Below are 21,732 nucleotides of genomic sequence, written 5' to 3' on the forward strand. Positions count from 1 at the left end.
GCCATGCCCTATGCCGGCACATTTGCTAAGAAAGAGGACCTAGCGAGCAGGCTGAGACAGTGCCCCAGGGCCCATTATCCTTAGGGCCGGAGAGACTGGCCAGGGCAGCCCAGCAGCAGGTGACAGGTACATGGTGAGAGAAGACAGGAAGGCCCAAGAGACAGGCTTGGAGAAATCCAGTGTTTCAGCTGAAAAACAAACAAACCCAGAAACATAGCCAAACACTGTCCAGATGTGGAGGTGGTAAGGGCAGCTCACGCCCCTCTGGGTCGCTAGAGGAGCACCCAGCTATCCCAGCCGTGGTTCTGCTGCCCCAGACCCAGCTCCGCAAAGGGGGAAGCCCACTCCCAGGAACATGCGGAAGGAGGCGTGTCTGGGCCCTGGTGGGAGGCGTCCGTGTGTTTCCATCAGGGTCCAGAGGGCTGTCTGGGGCAGTGAGGCCGCCTCCTCCAGGACAGCAGCTGTTGACACGGGGGGCGAGAGTGTCAGAAAGTGCAGGAAAATCCCATGAGAATGGAACCCCCTCTCAAGAAAATGCGGGCACAGCTCTGAGGACTCCGGGCCCTGTGTGTCTCCACGGGTGACATCAGGGACGCTGCCCAAGAGGAAAAGGCCTCACAACAGAGCGCCTGAGGTCAGCTCTGCCTCATGGGGCTCACTCGTAGGTCCCAGGACCCCACGTTCCCACGTGTCCCCGTCGGAAAGGCACGGGACAAGTCTGACTCCAGGGGAGCAGGGCGGCCACGGCCACCACGCGAGCTTCCCCCAGAGGCCGTGGGCCCGGGGGCCTCTCCACAGCAAAGGAAGCAGCAGCCAGACCCTGGCTGGCCGAGTCCAGGACAGCCGAGCCCCTGCAAAGGACCGTGGGCGCCACGGCCTGGACCATGTCTGACGCAGGCCCCCCCAACACACCTGCAAGGCACGCAGCAAACGTGAGGGAGAGGAACCGCAGCAGCTAGCGAAGACGTGCGGATTTAATAACAGGTAAGGAGCAAAATCACTTCATGCGGACACAGTAACACCCGGTAGTTGAGAAGGAGCTAAGCCAGAGAGGGTCACCGCAGAGACACGAGACCTTTAAAGGGCACAATAACACCGTACTTAGAACCGGGCCGAGCACAAGAAGGTCTGCTGCGGAGGATTCCCCCAGCTGGAAGGAACCCCATGGTTTCTAAGAATAAATTAACCACTTCGATCTGCGGCTGTTACAGATTCTCACTGCGCCTCTGCTTTGTGGGCTGGGGTCTGTGGGGGGGTCCCGTTCCTCGTCTGGAGTGCCTGCCTTCTGTCGGCCCCCGACCCCGCGAGGGGCCCCGGCAGGCGCGTGGTGAGCGTGGGGCCGCCAGCTAGGGCAGAGGGCAACGTGCGAGTAATGGAAACGATCTAACACCCGGGCAGAGACCTAACAAGAAGCACACGAGACTCACCGGCACAAAGGACCAAACGCCAGTGAAGGCCGCGAAGCCCGCGAGCCCCCGATATCGCAGATGGGAAGTTAGCACTGCACAGAGTCCACAAGTGCAAGGCAGCAGGATTCCTCTGGGAGACCTGACAAGCTAACTCCGAGCTTCACCCAGAACAGAAAACACGGAGAGGTCAGGCTCGCCAGATGCTCAGCACGCTACGGCTCTGGGAACTTCGAGAGGAACAAGCTACGGTGCTCCCTCCACACTGGGGAGTCTTCTTGTCCTTTTGTGTGGGGATCCAGTGAAGAACCAGAAATTCCACCATTAGACATTTATTTCCTACGCTAAGAAGCCAATGTCTCAGGATAGTGGCCCTAAGCTGCACATGGATCTTTTTAAGGTAATAAATCACCAACCCCTTATCAGGTCTTTGCAAATGGGGCAAAACCAAAACGACCAGCCCCCACACTGGGAGAGAGGCCTGGGGCCACACACTGCTTCCCTGTGTCCACATCCGGTCACTCAGTACTTTAAACCCGAGTCTGGGGCTCGGCCCTACAGGACCACGCTGTCCACACACAACAGCTGGCGTGAGCAAGCCCCATGGTGCCCACCGGCCTGCTGCCCGCCCATCCACTCACTGCACCTGTCCCCTCATCTGAGTCATGGCCACGTCACCGGCACCCCGAGGTCTGCGGTGGAGACTCAATGACATGGTCCAGGACAGCCGGAGCATGTGTCCAGCACATGGGAGCACTCAGCACTCAGCGGCCGCGGCAGGATCTAAAGCAGGTCCGCAGCGAGGATGGCGGCCGTGGAGACAATCACGTGCCCACCAGTGAATGTGGAATGGGAGGGCAACCTGTTTCTACGGAGGGACAGCAACTGGGGGAGGCAGAGGACGTGCAGCTCGAGGCTGAGGGAGCACTCGGCCCCACGAGACGGAAACACATTCCGCGGGGTGGAAACAGATGGGGGCGACAGGGAAGGGTGAAGGAAGCTGTGGAGAGAGCACAGCAGGGGCCTCAGTGAACACACGCATGTGGAAAGGCGTGGAGAGTCGGAATGGCCGCCCGGAAGTGGGGTTCAGGACACGCGGCTGAATCCGGCGGATTTACCATAGGAATGCAAAGCCATCACAGCTGTCCAGTCCAAGGTGCGTGACCCCTTCTCTCCCTAAGGAAATACATCCCTACATCCTAAGACGTGGGCAGAGAGCCCCAAACTGGCCTCTGCCAGGGCCCAATGGGGAGCACCTTGAGGAGGAAGGGACCCAGGACTGGACTTTGGACACCCAGACACTGGGGCTCGGGGGACAGACAAGCCAGTGCAGCGCGGGCAGTAGGCACCATGCCCTCATGAGCCCTGCCCCAGGGCAGCCCTCAAGGGACAGCAGCTGGAAACCAGCTCCACGTCCCTCAGTCCGCCACAGCCCTCCAGCCCTGAGGTGCTTGCTAGGGACTCTGCTGTCGGGGGCAGCCCTGCGCAGCCCAGTTCAGCTCGATACTAACTTCTAAACACGCCTCATTGAGCCCTTCTCCCTCCATCTCTAAAAATGGCTTCCCAGGGGCGCCTGGGTGGCACAACGGTTAAGCGTCTGCCTTCGGCTCAGGGCGTGATCCCGGCGTTATGGGATCGAGCCCCACATCAGGCTCCTCCGCTAGGAGCCTGCTTCTTCCTCTCCCACTCCCCCTGCTTGTGTTCCCTCTCTCGCTGGCTGTCTCTCTGTCAAATAAATAAATAAAATCTTTAAAAAATAAAAATAAAAAAAATAAAATAAAAATGGCTTCCCAGCTCCCACGGAGCTGCCATAGGCACTCATCCCTGGAAGCAGAGCCACTCCAGGGGGCATACACAACTCCAGGCGTCTGACACTTCACCGATGGGGACAGTGACCATGAGGCCTGTTCTCACACAGGTCAGGGCGGTCAGGAGCACAAGGGACACTCCCACGTGGTCAGGAGTCCCGAAGGCCCAGGCAGGGGTGTCGCTGGCACCAAAGCCACTGCAGCTGCAACCCACTGCAACCCAGGCCTCTGCGTCCTAATGAGTAAGGGGGGGGTGACAACAGGGCCACCTAGCAGCGGATGTCTGCAGAGCTCCCAGGACAGTGCCCGGCTCGCTGCCAGGCAGGGTGAGTGCGCATTACTAAACTGTACCGTCACCATCGGTACTCGGGGCACTCAAGAACCAGCCCAACCTGCAGATGCCCACCCAACAATAACCCCACTACGAGTTCACGCACTTCGAGTGCTCACTCTGTGCCGGCACTGGGCACGCGCAGACGACCAGGACATCGCTTGGACTGGAGGAGCCAGTGCTGCTGCTGAGTGCCGCCGGCCGGCCAGCAGCCCTGCTCCCCTGCAGGGAAGGCCCATCTCCTGCACTGGCTCCCCGAGGAAGCAGGACAGCCAGGCACGCGGCCAGCAGCTGGCACAAAAGTGCAGAAGCAGTGAACCTCACGAGATGCTGGGAGTGGGTGGAAGCGGCAGAGAGGCCGGCACAGGGACACACACCGACTGGTCAGACCACCCAGGTCAGCCTGAGAGCAGACGGCCAGGCACGTGCAGCAGGGGAAGCCCAACTTAGGTGGGGGACACTGCCGCCTGCAGGGCCACATCCGCCCACCCCTCCTGCACTCCAGCTGCAGCTCCTGGGGGGCGGCCTGTGAGGCACCCTGACCCCCGCCTGCCACCTGGGGCCCTGACGCTTCACTGGACCACGCTGGGCTCCGGCAGCAGGTAACAGAGAGTCAGACACCGTTCTGTGGGCACAGAACCCTGTGAAGAAACAGGCTGCCAAAAGTCAAGCCTGCCACCAGCCTTGGGTTCCTGCAGTGATGTCCCCCATGAGCCTTCGTGACTACCCCACCACAAAGTTCTCCCGTCGAGGCGGGGGGTCTTCCAACCCGGGCTTGGTCCCATGGCAGGACGGACCCGGGAGGAGAAATGAGTCGCTATCAGTCACAAAACCAGGAGGTTCTTGTCGTAATTTTCCGGAAGGCAGCTGGCAATGCTGGCAGGTTGCGATAAGACCAGGTTCTCAGGCAGCAGGCACGTACGGATGCCGGCTGCCAGCACTGAACAATGGGAGCTCACGCAACTCCTCCTAACGCTTTCCCGGCCCTCCACGCTGCTTTCACGGTGACAGAGGCATCAGCAAGGCACACGCCGGTGCACATGGCCCCTCGTAGAGCTTAAAATCGGCTCTCACTGGCCTCTCCTGTGATCTGCATGCCACCCCTCAGAGCCGCAGCTCGGAGGCTGGCGCTCTGGGATGAAAGCCACGGGCTGGGAGAGGCCACGTGGAGGCCGAGGGCTGCTGCCACACCACGGACACCCCAGGAGCACCTGTTGCGGCCAGCACAGGGCAGGCCCACCACGGACAGAACTTAACCCGCCAGCGCCCTTCCTGGCTGACCCACCACAGGCCTGGGCTGGCAGTGCAAGCCCGCAGGAGCCGTTAGGGGACACGGCACTCAAGGCAGACGACTGCCTCATTACCCGGAGTCATGAGGGGTGTCACTCCCTTAAACCGGAAAATAAATCTTCACTTCTTGCTCTCTGGAGTACATAAAATATTAGACAGATTTTTATAGTTACAGTCAACAAACTCATTTCTCCAGCCAGCGCTGGCCGTATCTAATTAGGGTGAGGGATGTTAATGGTACAAGTATGGCCCAGGACATCTTCCCTTGTGGTATTAATTACATTTAAAGAGAAAAGCCTGAATTGTGCCATGCTTCCTAATTAGCATGCATTTGCTAATTAATAACAGAAAGGCAAACTGTCTTTGTCATGTCATCTGCAATTAGCTACAGATGATTAAATTCTTTTTTCTCTCTTTTCCTAAATAGTGAACAACTTAGGGCCCAGAGATAGCAGGGTGGGCAAGGTGGTACAGACACCAGGCCGTCCCCAACCCACCTGGACAGAGGCTGGGGTGGGGGGGGGCACCTCTGACCTCAGGAAGGTGCCCCCCCCGTCACACCCATCGCCACGATTGTCCCCGAAACAGGGCGAGGGCCACAGAGCGAGACGCAGGGTCGCTCGGTCCCCGTGTCACAGGGAGCTCTGGCCGTGGTCCCTGCTGTCAAGCTCCCACACCAACTGCGGTTCACAGCAGGGCTGCGGCTGCCTCCTCATGGGCTGGGGGCCCACCTGGCCCTCATGTGCTCAGGACGCAGAAGGTGCTGCCCGGGGAGGATGGAGGGAAGAACAGGCTCACAGCCTCTGAGGGAGTGCCTGCTGCACTCCGCTGGGTGCTGCTAAGCGAGAAGGAGAGAGAGAAGAGAACCAAACGGGAACGAGCTCAAAATCTGACAATCAGAAGCCAGAGATTAAACCTGCGGAGGTGACAGCTACAGCCCAGATCCAAGGAAGAAGACACCCACGGCGTCCCGCCTGTGTGCCCCAGAGTGCCTGCACCTTCGGGCACAGCCAGGAATGCACTGGGGGAAGAGCAGGTCCCCACCCGCCTCCCCAGCTCCGCTTCACCCAAAACTCCCCGAGGAGCATCACCCCCAAGGGCCCCGCCACGCCTGGGGAGGGGCCCCTGCACGGAGGCAGGGGCGCCAGGTCTATAGGCCTGTCCGCCCTGGAGGAGGTCAGCATCGCCTGGGGAGAAGTGGGCCGCCCACCCCCACGAGTGCTAACGTAATTGGCCTAGAGGTGGAACTGGGCTTCAGTATGTTAAGTCTCAAGGGAGCTTTACACAACGAAAAGAAACTTTATGGGCAGCAAACAAGGGAACACGCAGGCGGGAAAGACACCCTCCAGCCCCACGTCCCTCAGGCATCCCCACAATGAGACGCAGCAGCCCCTGCAGCCCCACCACGGGAGCTTCTGTCCTTTCCAAGCCCCCAGGAGCGAGGGAAAGAGGGCTGGGCCTGCGCTCGGCACAACTCCATCCTCATTCCTCCCGCGGTGTGCGCAGCACGGACACACGGCCCTCGGGCACATTTCCACTCAGGTCAAAGCCGAGGGAACGATGCGTGCTGACCCACACGTCAGGGTCTCCCCCCAGGTTTCTTCACCCCCAGGCTGTCCCCACCCACAGTCCCATTAGTTAAGCACACTTGCGCGAGCTAGGCCGACAGTTTATAAAGCTCCCTACCCCAGGCTCAATGAGGGCAGGCTCCCCCATCAGGGCCTGCCTGGGTCCCGAGCCCCTTTCCCCGCCAGATGAGGGCAAAGACTCTAAGCAGAGGCACGATTGCTCCCCCTCAGTCAACAATGAATGCCCGTTGCAGAGAACTCAGACACTCAGGGGACCAGACGCACCCACAGTGGCCCTGCAGTGGAAAGACCAGCGGGCTTACAGACTAAGTGCTGCGGGGATGCCTCCCAGTTCCTGGTGGGTGGGGCCACCCTCCCTGGGCCACATGTCCAGGTGCTGGAGCAGCCCCATGGGGCTCGAACCTCAGGCTCTACCCTCCCGGCTACGTTCACCGGCTCCGGAGGACGGACACACGCCAGGTGCTTGGAGGGCCTTGACATGGGAGCTCACACCCCCGGGCCCAGGTACCCAACAGCCAACAGCATCTCAGACCCCCATGCTTCTCTCCTGACTTGCCCTCCCCAATCTTCCCATCCCACTTGGGACTCCCCACCCACTGCCCAGGCCATCCTGCTGTGTTTGACCTTTGGACCCGCGCTCTACCTAACGTGTACCTAGCTGCGGCACAGCCGGTCTGACCAACGCCCACCACGTATCCCTGTGGGTCAGGGGCTCTGAGCACGGCAGCCTCAGGCTCCCGGGTGCTGGTGCCTGGGCCTCATCCCGTCCCATCCTCAGGCCCCTGCCTCACAAGTGGGCCGTTTCGGTCTCCCCATCCCCACCCTCCGCTACGGCCGACAGTGACAGCTGCAGTAAGACACAGCTGGACAGCCTAAGGCTGTGGGGACGGCTGCAGACGGACGAAACAAACCCAAGGACGTGGCATGCCAACTTGTGGGCCACCCCTACGTTGCAGGTGAAGGCCAGATGACCTGCTCAAGGTTAGGGGCTGACAAGCGATGCCCACGCACCATGAACCCCGACCCGTGATGTGAGTCCCTGAGCCTGCCCCAACCCCAACTGGCTGGCGTGTGGCCTGGGGCAGAGCTGCCCCCACAACACGTGCAGATGTGCCCTGTGACCCTCCTGTGACCCTGGTGGCTGGGTCCCCACAGAGACCAGACCACGGGCTGGAGCAGCAAGAAGGGCCTGCAGCTTGTGTGGGACAAAGATGCTTCAAAACCAATGCTGTCTGTCCCCCAGATGCTGGTAAGGAAGCCTCTCTATGCTGGGTGCCCAGGGGAGTCAGCAGCGCCTGCCCACAAGTGCACCCAGCCCTGCAGGCAGCCCACCCGGGGAGGGGCCCAGACGTGGTCCGAGAAGGAGGCACATGGCCACACGGCCGAGGAGCACACTTGGCGCTCAGCAGGGCAACGCGGGCGTCGGAGCCCGGTGGGGGGGCATCTGCATCCACATACCCTGTGAGGCAGGGCCGCCGTGGGCCCAGAGCCGGGGGACAACGAATGACAACCTTGCCAAGGGGGTCAAGCAGTGATCAGGAGGGTTTTTGCATCGGCTCCGTGTTGGGTGGGTCATGATGTGGAGCAGAAAGAGCGTGGGGGGCCCCACGTCAGAGTCATCCAGGGGCCAGGCCCTGGCTTCCAAGCCCCACGCCCTTCCCATCCCCACCTCCGTTTCTGACGAAGGGACACGCTGTGACCATCAGGACACCTATGTGACAGAGACATGATTCCCTCCCCGCCCAGGGTCTAAAGCACCCCACGCCCTGGGCTCCCTGTGCCACAAAGACCATCACCAAGAGACTCACCATGTCTGCTCTCTGCTTCTGGCCTCCCAGCTCCTCCAGGGCCTGTGACAGCTGAGCCTTTGAGACAAGACAGAAACCAGGGTCAGTGGTCAGTCTCCGTCACCGCCACGGCCCCCACTGCCCACTTAGTACAGGTGCCTCGGGGGCTGTAAGGCAGCCCAGCATGCCCGCTGCCTGGAGCAGGTGACGGGGGCCAGGGTGGAGTGCTGGGAAACCTAGCGGGAAGCCCACCCCAAACCTGCTGCCTGGAGCAACAGTGCAGTTATGGGGGCAGAGATGCTCCTGATGACGTTTTCACGCCCCTGGCAAGAGGACTGCAGTGCATGTCCTCCCGGCAAGCTCACATTCTGGAAGAAGCCATGAGGGTGACTTTCCTGACAGAGCCAACATCCAGGAAAGCCCCTCATGTCCCCTGACCACCGTCCCCTAAATGGATCTCTAGGATCCTCCCTGGGGCCTGGCCCAGGGAGGTTCTTGACCATCAGGGCCAACAGCAGTGCCAGGCCAGGTCCCGGCAACCCAGGCAGGAGCGCAGGGGTGGCCGCCCTCCGGCCTGGCCAGTCCAGCTGGCACATTGCGTGTCCACGGACGCCACCGCAGAACAGGCAGCAGACTGAAGTCCAGAGCAGCCCACCAGCACCCAGAGCCAGAGTCCACCAGACCCAGGTCCTCATAGGTCCCGTGTGCCCCTGGCCTCAACGCCACAAGCGTGGTGAGCAGTGTCAGGCCAGCATGCACCACACAGGGACAGAAGCGGTCACACACCATTCCCAGAAGACAGTAAAAGCAGATGTAGCAAATGAGTCGTTGTACCACTATCTTACGTGCCGGCGGCCACCTCTGTGCGGAAGCAGCAGAGACACGGTGCCAACGTGGCAGCCACGGGGAATGGCCTGACTGTGAGCAGGGACCAAACCAGCCCGCAGACTGGAAACCCTGTCCCTCCTGGAGCGACCAGCGACGGACATGCAGAGCTCATGCACCGCCTCCATGCCCAGGGCACCCTGTGGGGTCCCAGCACCCGGCTCCTGAGGCCTGTAGGGAGGAGGCTGGAAGGTGGCCACCGACGAGGCCAGCAGTGCTGGGTCCTCGGGCCATGGGAGACCTGCACCTTGTCGTGACAATGTCTGCGTGCATCCATCAAGCCTCCCAAGCACACGTGCTTCCGACACGCCAACCCTGTCGACGAGGCCAGGGCTCCTGCTAAAAGCTCATCAGTACTTCGCGAGCCCACATGAGCAACACTGCCAGGAGCGGAACTGAAAACACGGTGAACACAGGCGGGACGGGATAGGACTCACCGCCACAGCAATGCAGACTGCGAAAACCCAGTGACAAGACCGAGCCGGAAACCCAAACCCAACGCCAGCGGTTAGGACCAAGTGCTGGGCTTCATGTGAGCCAGCCCTGGGAGCTCCTCGCAGCCCCCTGCCTCAGCCTCACCTCAAGCCAGGCACAGACGAATGAGCACAGCCATCAGGTGGGCAGGTGGGGGGCTGGCGGGCACTGCAGAGACCACCTCTCGTGGGCAGGACGTGATGTGTGAAGGGAGGCCGGGAGAGGCGGCAAAGGGAACATCCACGCTGCGGTGGCCTATCTGTAAACTCATGGCCCCCCGAGAGAGACCGTACACACACGGACGGACAGAACGAGAGCCACTCTGCGGGGCCAGGACGCAGCCAGGAGCGGCACCTGCGTTCCGGGCTGGCATTTGTAAGCGGCTTGTCAGGGAGAGGGGAGGGGACACATGCTGCCCCCAGGGCGGAAGGCCCCGGGCAGTGTGTCCCCACCCCCCACTCGGGGCGGCGGTGACAGGGCTCATGCAGGGGATGACGTCCAGCCCAGGGCCAGGGCCTCCCCACCTTGCCCATCTGCTCGGTGCCGGCCGCAGAGACAGAACAGCTACGGAGCAGTGACGGAAAAGAGGGCACGAGACAGACGTTTCCCCGAGGAAAAGCATCTGTACCCACGAGTGCACGGAAAGGGCGTCAGCTCCGCTAGAAGCCAGGAAACGCCCATCGAGCCCCACTGCAAAGGGCCGCTCCGTACCCGTCCAATTGGCAGAAACAAAGAACGCGGGCAATCCTAGGACTCGGGACGGACGGCGGAGATAAGAACCAGGAAACCACTCTGCGGAAAGACCTGGGTTTTGCCTCAAGTCTAACACGCGTCACCTCTTGCTCAGTGATCCCACCCCACGAATGTGTTCATGGGAAACCACAGAACGTGTGCCTGGCTGATCTGCACAAAACCGCACCCAGCTGCACTGCGGTGGCGAACGCCAGAAACCGCCCGGTGCCCCCGGCAAGGGGCGAACCCACACGCTGCGCTGTGTCTGTGAGCACAGTGGCGGCACCAGTGTCCCCACACGGCCTCGGGCACGGCCCCCTGCAGGTCAGCCAGAAACGGAGGACAGTGCAGGGCAGAGTCAGCCCATGGGCTCGCCAGGCGTCAGCTGGGCTCCTGCACGCAGATTCGGCAAGCAAGCCGCAGAAATGGAGCGGTGACCCCCGGGGCAGTCTGGGCAGCAGACAGGGCCCAGCAGCCAGGACACTGCAGACGGGTGCACACACTTCACCACGGTCTCTGCGAGGTCGCGGGTGAGTAGGGGTGCAGACACTCACTACGGTCTCTACGAGGTTGCGGGTGAGCAGGGGTGTGGCACCATGGTCTCTGTGAGGACATGGGTGAGAAGGGGTGCGGCACCACGGTCTCTGCGAGGACACGGCTGAGCAGAGGTGCAGACACTTCACTACGGTCTCTGCGAGGACATGGGTGAGCAGAGGTGCAGACACTTCACTACGGTCTCTGCGAGGACACGGCTGAGCAGGGGTGCAGACACTTCACTACGGTCTCTGCGAGGACGCGGGTGAGCAGGGGTGCGGCACCACGGTCTCTGCGAGGACATGGGTGAGCAGGGGTGCAGACACTTCACTACGGTCTCTGTGAGGACACGGCTGAGCAGGGGTGCAGAGACCGTGATGAACAGGCAGACGCTGATCCAAGATGCTTGGTGCCCCGCTCAACATCCCAGTCACTGCACGAGAGAGATGCAGGTGCCATGCTTCTCCAATCCTCGCACGACGCAGGGCTTGGAAACGGCACAACTATGACGAAGACCTGTGAGGGCTGCAGAGATCCCGGGAAAGCAGAGGAGCTGGCAGAAACCCGACTTGGAGGAAAGTCAACCCTGCACTGGGAACCAAGCGTTCACCCGTATCTCCCTGAGGGAGTCCCTCCTCGGGGCAGCCGTCAGGAAAATGCCGCCCAGGGAGGGAGGCCGGGAGGCTCTGCCACCCTCCCTCCGGGCCGGCCGGAGAGCCCACACCGTACGAGGGGATCCGTCACGCTCAACGAGACAGACGCTGACAACTAACGTGTCCCGCAGAGGCGATGGGACAGCGGAGGACGCCCCCCACCCCAGAGGTGCTGAGCCAGAGACACGGGCCGTCTCCACCCAGAGGACAGAGTCAGAGCAGCGTGCCCACAGGCAGGGAGGGACTGCTGCGGCAGACGGCGTGTGCGTCACGCTCCAGTGAGAACGCGGTCTGGAGCACGTGCCCCCCGCACCCTGGAGGACAAGTCAGGGAGGGGGAGAGGGTCTGTTCTACTAACGAAGGAAGAAGTTTCCAAGAGCAGGAAGCTCGCCATCCCCAAACGCCATCCCACAACCTGTCACACGTCCCCCATAGGAGGCCCTGTGTGTCCAGGACCCCAAGCACGCGGGGGCTCAGGCTGGGGAGGCCACGGGATGGGCTGCTGACTCAAGCCCACAGCCGAGGAGCCGCACGACCAGGGGATGGGACGGGTATGGGCGGGCAGCACAGGACAGAGCCTCTTGCTGGGCGTGCCGACTCTCCTCAGGACCAGACCTGTGGGTGCGGGAGGGGCATGCGCCCTCTGGCTCACGCGCACAGGACAGCTGGCAGCATCGAGGGAGCTGGGGAAGGGGCAGCAGAGAGGCCCCCACAGGACTGAAGAATGGTCACCCTCACCCAGACTCCACCAGCCTTGACTGGCTGCATCTACACATCATGAGACACAGAGGCCACAGAGCACCAGGGAGAGGGGACATGCGCGCCAAGCCGGGACTGTGGCCCCAGTGCTGATGAGGGCGGGGAGGCTCCTGTCGCACGGCAGCTAGACTTCCAGAAGGGACAATGGGTGGGTGGGCAGACAAGAGGAAGAGGGCAGGGTGCGCGTGCAGCTCCCCGTGGGGCGGGGAGAGCGTGGCAGCACAGCTGGTGGCCCGACAAGCCACACTGGGACAGAACGGGCACCAGCAGCGGCCCAGGAGACGCTCCCGGTCGAGCAGGAAACACAGTCCGTCCAAGTGCATCCACCAGAGACGATACCCTATAGGGCACTGGTCAGAAAGATGTCCAGGGCCTCCACGTGCCTCCCCCAGTGCCGGGCACCTCTTCAACTGATCCCCCCCCCCCAAAGCACGCTACTGCAAAGCAGGCCAGCTGGCGACCAGGCCTAAGTCGAGGCAGGCCACACAGACAAGGAAGCCTGTGCAACATGCTGGCCTCATCCGCCCATCCCCGTGGGTGGCCAAGACACCAGGACCCCTGCACCTCCCGGCCCACACCTGACACTAGACAGCTCTAAGCCGCCAGTCTTTCCAGAGACTGGGAAGCGGGCGTGATGCTCGACCAGCCGTGATGGAGGTGTGTGCCTACGGAGTCCGGGCCCACTGTACAGGTCAGGTACCTGCCAGCCCCCGTGGCCGCTGGTCACAGCCCATCCGCTGGGCCTTAGCTCATCACTCCTTCCTGCGGTACTGTCCCTACGAGTGTCACCCCACCTGCATGGGCATGTCCCAGGCAGCTGGGGAACAGTGGGGAACAGCTGGGAGCAGGGAGAAGTCCCCGGCTAAGGCGGCAGGCGGGCATGGGTCTGCCTGTGAGGTGTCCTGCGTCCGCAGAGAAAGCCGCTTGTCTACGGTGCAGCTGCTGGCCAGGCTGCGTCTGTCCGGCGCATCCCGCCTGGCTCCGCAGTGATCTACTCCCGCCTTCCCCTTGAGATTCCTGCTACGGCCAGGCTGCCGCCTGAGCAGGAGCGAGCTGTCAGGCCTCCCACACTCCTCAGTCATCTGCGGTGTCCTTTCCACTCCCAACGTCCAGGCTCCCGGCTCCTCCAGAGATGCTGAGGCCTCAAGGAAAGCCCAGCTCACACCCAGGAGAAGAGGACGAGAGTGCACCCCGAGCCGTCGGACAGGCGTACGAGGTCTGGGGGCCGGGCGGCAGTGGTCGCTGCCTGGGGTCTTGGAGGGAGTCCGAGCAGGGCCCACAGACTGCAGTTTCAGGTTCCCAGGCAGGAAGCAGCCAGCATTCACATGCTGGGGGCTGGATGGAGGCCTGTAGGAACCCACGTGTGCCCCGCATGGGGACTCAGATATCTGTCACTCCTGTGAGCCTGCCTGACCCCTGGCATGCCGCACTGCAGTCTCCCACTGGGAAGGGAGGGAAGGACGTATGTGACCAGCACGCTGGTGCTCGTCCTGTGCGTCAGGGGGTCTGGAGGTAATGGGGGGACTGCTCAGGCACGAGGCTTACAGAGGGGCTCAGAAGGGAGGCCAGGGGCCGGGGATCAGCAGGCTGGCTGGAAATTCACCATCCCGAGCCGGCCACAGCAGCAAGGCTGGAGCTGGGCCCTTGAGCTCCACCCCAGCCCAGCTGACCCAGGGTCTGCCAGTCAGTGGGGCTGGCTGGGAGCGCAGAGCGTGGAGGCAACACAGGAAGAGGGGCAGTGGACGCAGAGCCAGGCGCTCCACAGAAGGCGGCACGCGGGAGTACGTATCAGGCAGACAGGGCGTGCAGAGAAACTGGGGTGTCCACAGAGCCACGTCAGGCCCAGCAGCTCCCACAGCCCTTCCTGGTCCAGGGACACGTCCTCCAGCCAGGCCCCCAGGTGACCACTGCGCTCAGACACCTGTCCCAGGCCCACACGCCCCTTGTGACAGGTGGAGGCTGCACCAAGACCTCGTGTGGCTATTTTTATCTGGAGGTGAGAAGCTGCTACTGAAACCCCAGCACGCTGCCAGACAAAAGCCTCAGGCCTCCTGCCTCTTCTCTACTTTACACGTCGATTTGTGACCAAGTGGAAGGGAAAAGGAGACACCGGCCAGTCATCAGGGGCTGAACCGGGCAGCAGCACCCACCCGCTCGTGGTTTTCCTCTGGCAGAGGCCCCAAGAGGCAGAGCCCGCCCCACGTGGATGGCAGCCACAAGACAAGCTTGCTGCCACGCAAGCAGGTGTGCTGCTCACCCAGAGCCTGGGTTCTGGCAGGTGACCCTGGCTGAGTGCAGCTCATCAGAAGGAGACATCTGCACCCCTGAGGCCGCTGCTGTGACCCAAGCAGCCGAGGCCTCTCCCACACCCAGAGCAGGCCCACCCCGAGAGGCTCTCCGCGGTAGAGCCTCAGACCCCCTGCAGGGCTCGGTCCCTTCCGCTCAGAAGGCCAGGTGCTCACACGGGGGCAGGACTCTCGGAGTGTGGGTGGGGACCAGCGCAGGCGCGTTGTCCAGGAACTCACCACAGGTACGACGTTTCGGCCCAGCCCCCACACCCCCCACTGAGTCACAACCTCCCAGGGAGGGACCCACAGCCTTGAGGCCATTCAGACGTGCACCAAGTTCCAGAACCACTGCCACAGAGGTGTAATTTGGAGCTGGACAACCAGAGGCCCGTCCCAAAGTCACCACATTCCTGCACCGAGACAGGAAACGAAGGACTGGTCTGGGACGTCAGAAAGATGGTGGGGCGGGAGTCTCTGCCATCACCCCGCAGAGCACAGGTTGACACAACTACAGAAAAGAGGACAGAAAAGAGGACAGAAACTAAGAGCCGCTCTGAAAAGATAAATAAAATTGACAAATCTTTCACTAAACTCAGTAAAAAAAGAAATACAACGGACATAAAATCGGAAACAAAAGGGAAGACATTGCCACAGACAGCACGGAAACACGAAGGCGTGTAAGACCTATGGGTGACGACCACCAAACCGTGGAACAGCCTCAAAGAAACGGACAGACTCCTGGGGAACACTCGCGCACCGGAGAATAAACCACGAAGAGAGGCGCCTGGGGGGCTCAGGCCTTCGGCTCCGGTGGGGATCCCAGAGTCCTGGGACTGAGCTCCCCATCCGGCTCCCTGCTCAGCGGGGAGCCTGCTTCTCCCCCTCCCTCTGTCTGCTGCTCCCGCTGCTTGTGCTCACTCTGTCAAACAAACAAATAAAATCTTAAAAAAAAAAACAACACACAAAACACGAAGAAACAGAAGATCCAAACAGACTAGTAACAAGTAAAGAGGCTGAACTGGTAATAAAAATCTCCCAACAAAGAAGGGCCCAGGACCAGTTGGTTTCACCAGTGAATTCTACCAAACATTTAAAGAAGAATTATTACCAATTCTTCTCAAAATCCTCCCCAAAAATCAGGAAGAATCAATTCCAAACTCATCTTACGAGGCCAGCATCATTAGCCTGATGCCAAAGTCAGGCAAAGATGCTACAGGAAAACCAAAGCACAGGCCAATATCCTGATGAACACAGGTGCAGAAATCCGCGACAAAGTGCTACAAAACCACGTTCCACAGCACATTAGGAGGGTCACAATTCGGGCACGTGAGTGACTCATCGGTTGAACTGACTCTGGATTTTGGCTCAGGTCATGACCTCAGGGTCGTGGGACCGAGCCCCATGTTAGGCTCCATGCTCAGTGTGCAGAGTCTGCCTGGGGTTCTCTCTCTCTCCCTCTCCCCCTGCCCCTCCCCTCCACACGTGCACACTCGCTGTCTCAAATAAATAAATTTTAAAAAAAAAGAAGAAAAAAGAGGGTCGCACACCATGACTGAATGGGATTTATCCCCAGGCTGCACGGATGGTTCAACATGTACAAATCAAGCAATGGTATGCAACACATTAACAGGATGTAGGATAAAAATCATACGATCATCTCAACAGATGCACAAACAGCACTTGATAAACTTCAACATGATTTAATGATAAAAATTACCTAGGTACCAAAGAAAAGTGCTTCACCATAATAACGACCACACGGGAAAGCCCACAGCTCACATCACACTCAGCAGTGAGAAGCAGTGAGAAGCTGACAGCTCTCCCCCTGAGGTCAGGAATAAGACAAGGATGCCCACTCTCTCCACTCCTATGCAACATGGTACTGGAAGTCCTAGCCAAAGCAATCAGACAAGAAAAAGAAATAAGAGGCAACCAATTCTGTAGGGAATGAGTAAAACTGTCCCTGCAGGTGACATGATCTAACATGTAGGAAATAAGACTCCACCAGAAAACTGTTAGAACTCACCAGTGAATTCAGTAGACTGTCGCAGCATACAGAATCGACATGCAAAAGTCAGGTGCGTTCCTATACGCTAACAACGAACAATCCAAAAAAGAAAACAATTCTACTGCAACAGCATCAAAAAAACAATAAAACACTTAGAAATAAATCTAAGCAAGGAGGTGAAAGACCTGTAGACTGAAAGCTGTAGGACACTGATGAAAGAAACGTTAACAAGACACAAATAAAAAGACAGTCCGTGCTTATGGACTGGAAGACATAATGCTGTTAAAATGTCCGTACTACCCAAAGCACAGTGTAGATTCAATGCAACCACTACCAAAATTTTTTCACAGGAACAGAAAAATTAATCCTAAATTTAGTATAAAACCACAAAAGACCCTGAGTAGCTAAAGAAATCTTGAGTAAGAACAAGCCTGGAGGCATCACACTTCCTGATTTCAAACTACCACAAAACGGTCGTAATCAAACCACATGATACTGGCCTAACAACAGACACGCACACCAATGGGAGAGAATACGGAGCCCAGAAGGAAATCCACGCATATACATTCAACTAATACTCGACAAAGATGCCAAGGATTCACGATGGGGAAAAGTCAGGCTCTTCAAGGAACAGCGTTAAGAAAACCAGATAGCCACATGGAGAACAACAGTAACGGACCCCCAATCTCACACCACACACACAAAATCAGCTCAATATAAAGACCTGCTACCATAAAAATCCTGGAAGGAGGGGTGCCTGGGTGGCACAGCAGTTAAGCATCTGCCTTCGGCTCAGGGCGTGATCCTGGCGTTATGGGATCGAGCCCCACATCAGGCTCCTCCGCTGGGAGCCTGCTTCTTCCTCTCCCACTCCCCCTGCTTGTGTTCCCTCTCTGGCTGGCTGTGTCTCTCTCTCTGTCGAATAAATAAATAAAATCTTTAAAAAAATAAAATAAAAATAATAAAAATCCTGTAAGGAAACAAGGGAAAAGCTCATTGAGGTTCATCTTGGTGATGATTTCTTTTATTTTGACACCCAAAGCACAGGCAACAAAAGCAAAAATGAACCAGGGGACTGCATCCAACCTTCAGCAAAATGCAAGGCGATGGAGAAAATATTTGCAAACCATCTATCAGATAAAGGGTTAATATCCAATACACATAAGGAACTCACACAACTCAACAGCAAAAAAACAAACACCCAATTAAAAGTGGGCAAAGGATCAAGATAGAAATTTCCCCAAAGGATACAGACAGCCAACCGGTCCATGAGAAGGTGCTCAGCACCCGTCATCATCAGGGAAACCCACATGAGGATCACATGAGGTCTTACCTCACACCAGTTAGGGCGGGTATTCTCAACTGGACACCAGACTGCCAGCGCTGGTGGGGACGTGAACTGGCGTAGCCACCATGGGAAACAGTATGGGGGCTTCTCAAAAAATTACAGATAGAAGTATGACCCATATGATCCAGTATTCCAACCTCTGGGAATATGTCAACAGGAAATAAAATCACTCCCTCCAAGACGTGCCTGCACCCCCAGGTTCGTCACAGGACTGTTCACCACAGCCAAGACACGGAAGCAACCGGAACACCTGCCAGCACACGACACATGAGGAAACGTGCTATATGCACACAACGGGAAGATTCGTTAGCTTTAAAAAAGAATTAGCCCTGGTCATTCGTGACAAGATGAATGAACCTGGAGGACATTATGCAAAGTGGAAAATACTTAAGACAGATTCAGAAAGAAAAATACTGCACAACCTCACTTCCATGCAGACTCTGAAAATGCTGAGCTCCCAGAAACAGCAGAAGTGTGGCTGCCCGGGGCCGGGGCGGGGCGGGGCAGGGAGGTGTGGGTGCGCGTGCACATGCTGCCGGGTGAAAGGTGAACAAGACCTGGGGACCTCGTGCACAGCCCGGTGACGATCACAGGCATTGACACTGCTCCATGTGCCTGAGACGTGCTGGAATAGCAGATCTTAAGTGTTGCCACTACAGAAAAGAGCCGGGCTAGGCCCGGCGACACAGGGCTGACCAGCTGGCCTGTGGTGGTCACTGCACTGCATGCACGGACACCCAAACAGCACACTGTAGCCCCGGACATATGTGATCTGTATCGGCCCGTCACGCCTCAGCGCAGCGGCAGTGCTGGCTCTGCAAGCCTAGTGTCCACTCTTCTCCCAGGGGGCGGGGGGGGGGGGGCAATGCCCAATCCCAGAGGCCAGGGCTCCGCTGAGGTGTCCCGCACAGAGCCCGCCACCAGCCCTGCACCCCCACCTCCTGCCTCTGCCCTGAGCACGGGAGCTGGAGCCTCCACCCGACATCGTCTCCCCGCCTGCACCCTCGGAGCTCGCGCTGCACGGAGGGTTCTGCAAGCCTGGCTCGTCTCACTGACCCCTGCTCGTCTCCTCTTGTCTTTAATACGGTGCCCGTCTTTTCACACTGTCTGCAGGTTTTTCACTGTTTTCACTCTGTGTTTTTTCACAGGACAGTGACCCCAAGTTCTTCGCGCAAGGAGAGCAAGCAGATACTTTCCTAAGTAAGAAAAACGGACCCTGGACCTGCCGAATTACCGGGGGCTCCTCTGGAGGCCAAACCACCCCCAGCCTGGGCAGGAGGGCGCGAGCACTGTCATCAGGCCCTTGCAGAAGTAATCTGAAATTGAGATTTTCCACATACCTTCATGAAGCCAGCAGCACCATAATCTGTTTTAATTAAATAAATTAGAAAAACAAATCAGGCTGATATGTGGAATCAAGGTGGCATGAGCTGCATATTTATAGCTCTGTCGACAGAGGAAGGTTCATGACTTAGGCTACCAACTTCGGCAGCCGCTTTATTAAGTGGAATAAATAAAATCCATGCAAAGCGGCACAAACTTCACCAGGGACAGGCTACTGGGATTCTCCCCATCTCAACACTTCCGGTTTGATCCACTGAAACGTGTCTGGCGGGCTCGGAACGTGCTCCATGTTAGAGCTACCTGATTAAGCCGGAGGCGCGAAATGCGGCAGCTCGGAAGGAGCAGGGGAGGCTGTCAAGCTCCCAGGACCCCGCGCGCCCGCCCCCCGGCCCTCCCCATCGGTGAACACATAGGTCCCCTGGAGCAGCTCCCTCCCTGCACCTGCCTGAGGGCACCTGCCAACCTGGCCCAGGGGCCCCCACAGTCGTGCTGGCTTCACACAAGCAGCAGCATGCTGAGGGTCCCAGGAAGCGTGGGGCTGGCACAGGCGCCTGATAATGACAGCCGGCACCCAAACCCAGGCCCCCCCACCTGTTTTGTCAATAAAGTTTTATGGCACGTGGCAACACCCACCATTCACAGATGGCCCAAAGCTGCTTTCCAGTGGCCACAACCACAGAGCTGAGCATGTGGCCGCACAGCCCACTGTCTGGCCCTTATGGGCAAGGCCAACCTGCCAACCCAAATGAGAAGACACAGGAGCTCGGGGTGAGGGGCAGGGGAGAGGGAAGCTATTGCGGAGAGGGGGAGGAGCGAGGGAGAAGACATACAGGGCAGACATGAAGGCAGAACACAAAACAAGGAAGGAAACGAAAGGAGGGAGCAGCAGGTGGCGGGGAGAGGCAGAGCCGCGCACAGCCGACACCCATTGGGCATACCCTGAGCTCCAGCACGGTAATGTTCTCTCCCTCTGTCCCCCTGGACCCTGCCTTCTAGACAGGCAATCCATCAGGCGGGCGGGGGAGCTGCGGAGAGTTAATCCGCCTCCGTAATCAGACCCCGAGGGCTGTGGGGGTGTTCTCCCTGCATGCACTTCGTGGCTCCCCGCGGCTCCTTAGGGCAGTTGAACAAAACAGGCGACTCTGGGGAGTCGCCAGTGAGCACTCGGAGCACAGCTGCTCATCCGGAGCCCGCGTGCGCCCCCCGAGTGGGGGGCGCATCCGTGCAGTGACAGAGGTCTTGTCCAGGAGACACTAAGGAACCTTAACAACCAGGTTCTGCGAAGCGACATGACTTTTTACCATGTGTCAGTATATGACGCTCAGCCCATAAACTTCCGGCAGGCCCTCTGGAGCAGCGTTTAAAGCTCTCGAGCTCCTAATACACAAAACACTACTGTTTAATAAGAATAGGAAAACCCGCCCCAAGCCCTGGAGAGCAGCACCCCATGGCCTCCAGGGCCCGGGGTCAGCAGGTGGCCCTGGCCTGCAGGGTGGGGTCCAAGCTGGGGTCCCCGCACCTGCTCCCTGGACCAGCGAGCTGCCCCTGCCCAAGCCGGACGAACGGCTCCGCTCACTGAGCTGCAGGTCTCTCCCAGGGCTGGCTGCCCGCCAAGGGTCAGGAAACAGGCAGGCAGAGCCGAGGCCACAGCCCCCGGCCTGGCAGGCCCACGCAGCAGCCACCGAGGACCCAGGACCTCAGCAGGGAGATGCTCGGGGCTCCTGTCTGGAATGCAGCCCCAAAGCTGAGAAGGGGTAAAACAGGCTTCAGAGACCCCAGCTTCAGAGCTGCCCCACAGATGGTCTGGACCCCTAGAGGGCTGTCCTCCAGAAAGGGCAGGCTGGAGATAGGAGGAGGGAGGGTGGGGCTGGGCTCCCCAGGCTGCCACAAAGCCAGGGGCTCCGTGAGCCTGTGTGAACAGAGTGAACCCCCCTGCACCCTCACATGCCTGCCGACCCTCCGTCCAACAACGGGGACACCCCATGTGCAGGACTCAGCTCTGCCAGGCCCGTGTCTGGGTTCTGGTGTTCCATCTAAAAGGCAGGCTCTGCTGCTGCCCACTGGACGTCCCCGAGGCTCCCGGCCCCGGGAGACCACACCTCACAGCCCGCAGCCACACAGGCCCAGCAGGGTGGCACCACATTCCTTCTCTCCTGGCCCCACCAGCTCCCGAGAACCTGTGCATCAAAACCCCCGCTCGCTGACAAGTGGGGCGGTGGCGGTGGGGGGGGGGTACTGTATCTCCAGCCCGAGCCGGGTCCCCCGCCCAGCCTGAACCGTGCACACCGAAATGCCTCCAGGTGCTTTCCTCCCCCTGAAGAACGTCAGCACAGTGGCTGGGGATGGGCCCACCCTCACGGGGCGCGGGGGGGAGGGAGGGGGCAATACGACAAGACACCCACCCACCCTCAGTCAGAAGACTAAGGCCCGTCACAGAAAGTGGCAGTGGGAGGGGCAGGGCTGTTCGGCGCCAGCTGCCACACGGCGCCCCCACCT

At 59.4% G+C, this 21,732-nt stretch overlaps 1 protein-coding gene across 4 annotated transcripts in view; it reads right to left on the reverse strand.

The window, feature by feature from the left end:
- Nucleotides 1–21,732, reverse strand: part of MAD1L1 (mitotic arrest deficient 1 like 1) — a 337,452-nt gene that overhangs the window by 138,113 nt on the left and 177,607 nt on the right. For all 4 annotated transcript variants that reach the window (XM_045813334.2, XM_045813335.2, XM_045813337.2 and 1 more), the window contains one exon: nucleotides 8,233–8,289. In XM_045813334.2, coding sequence (XP_045669290.2) covers nucleotides 8,233–8,289 — 57 coding nt within the window. The remainder of the gene's footprint in view (nucleotides 1–8,232; nucleotides 8,290–21,732) is intronic.

This window comes from Ursus americanus, chromosome 2 (genome assembly GCF_024610735.1).
Source record: "Ursus americanus isolate L20-20 chromosome 2, mUrsAme1.1.p, whole genome shotgun sequence".
Lineage (NCBI taxonomy): Eukaryota > Metazoa > Chordata > Mammalia > Carnivora > Ursidae > Ursus > Ursus americanus.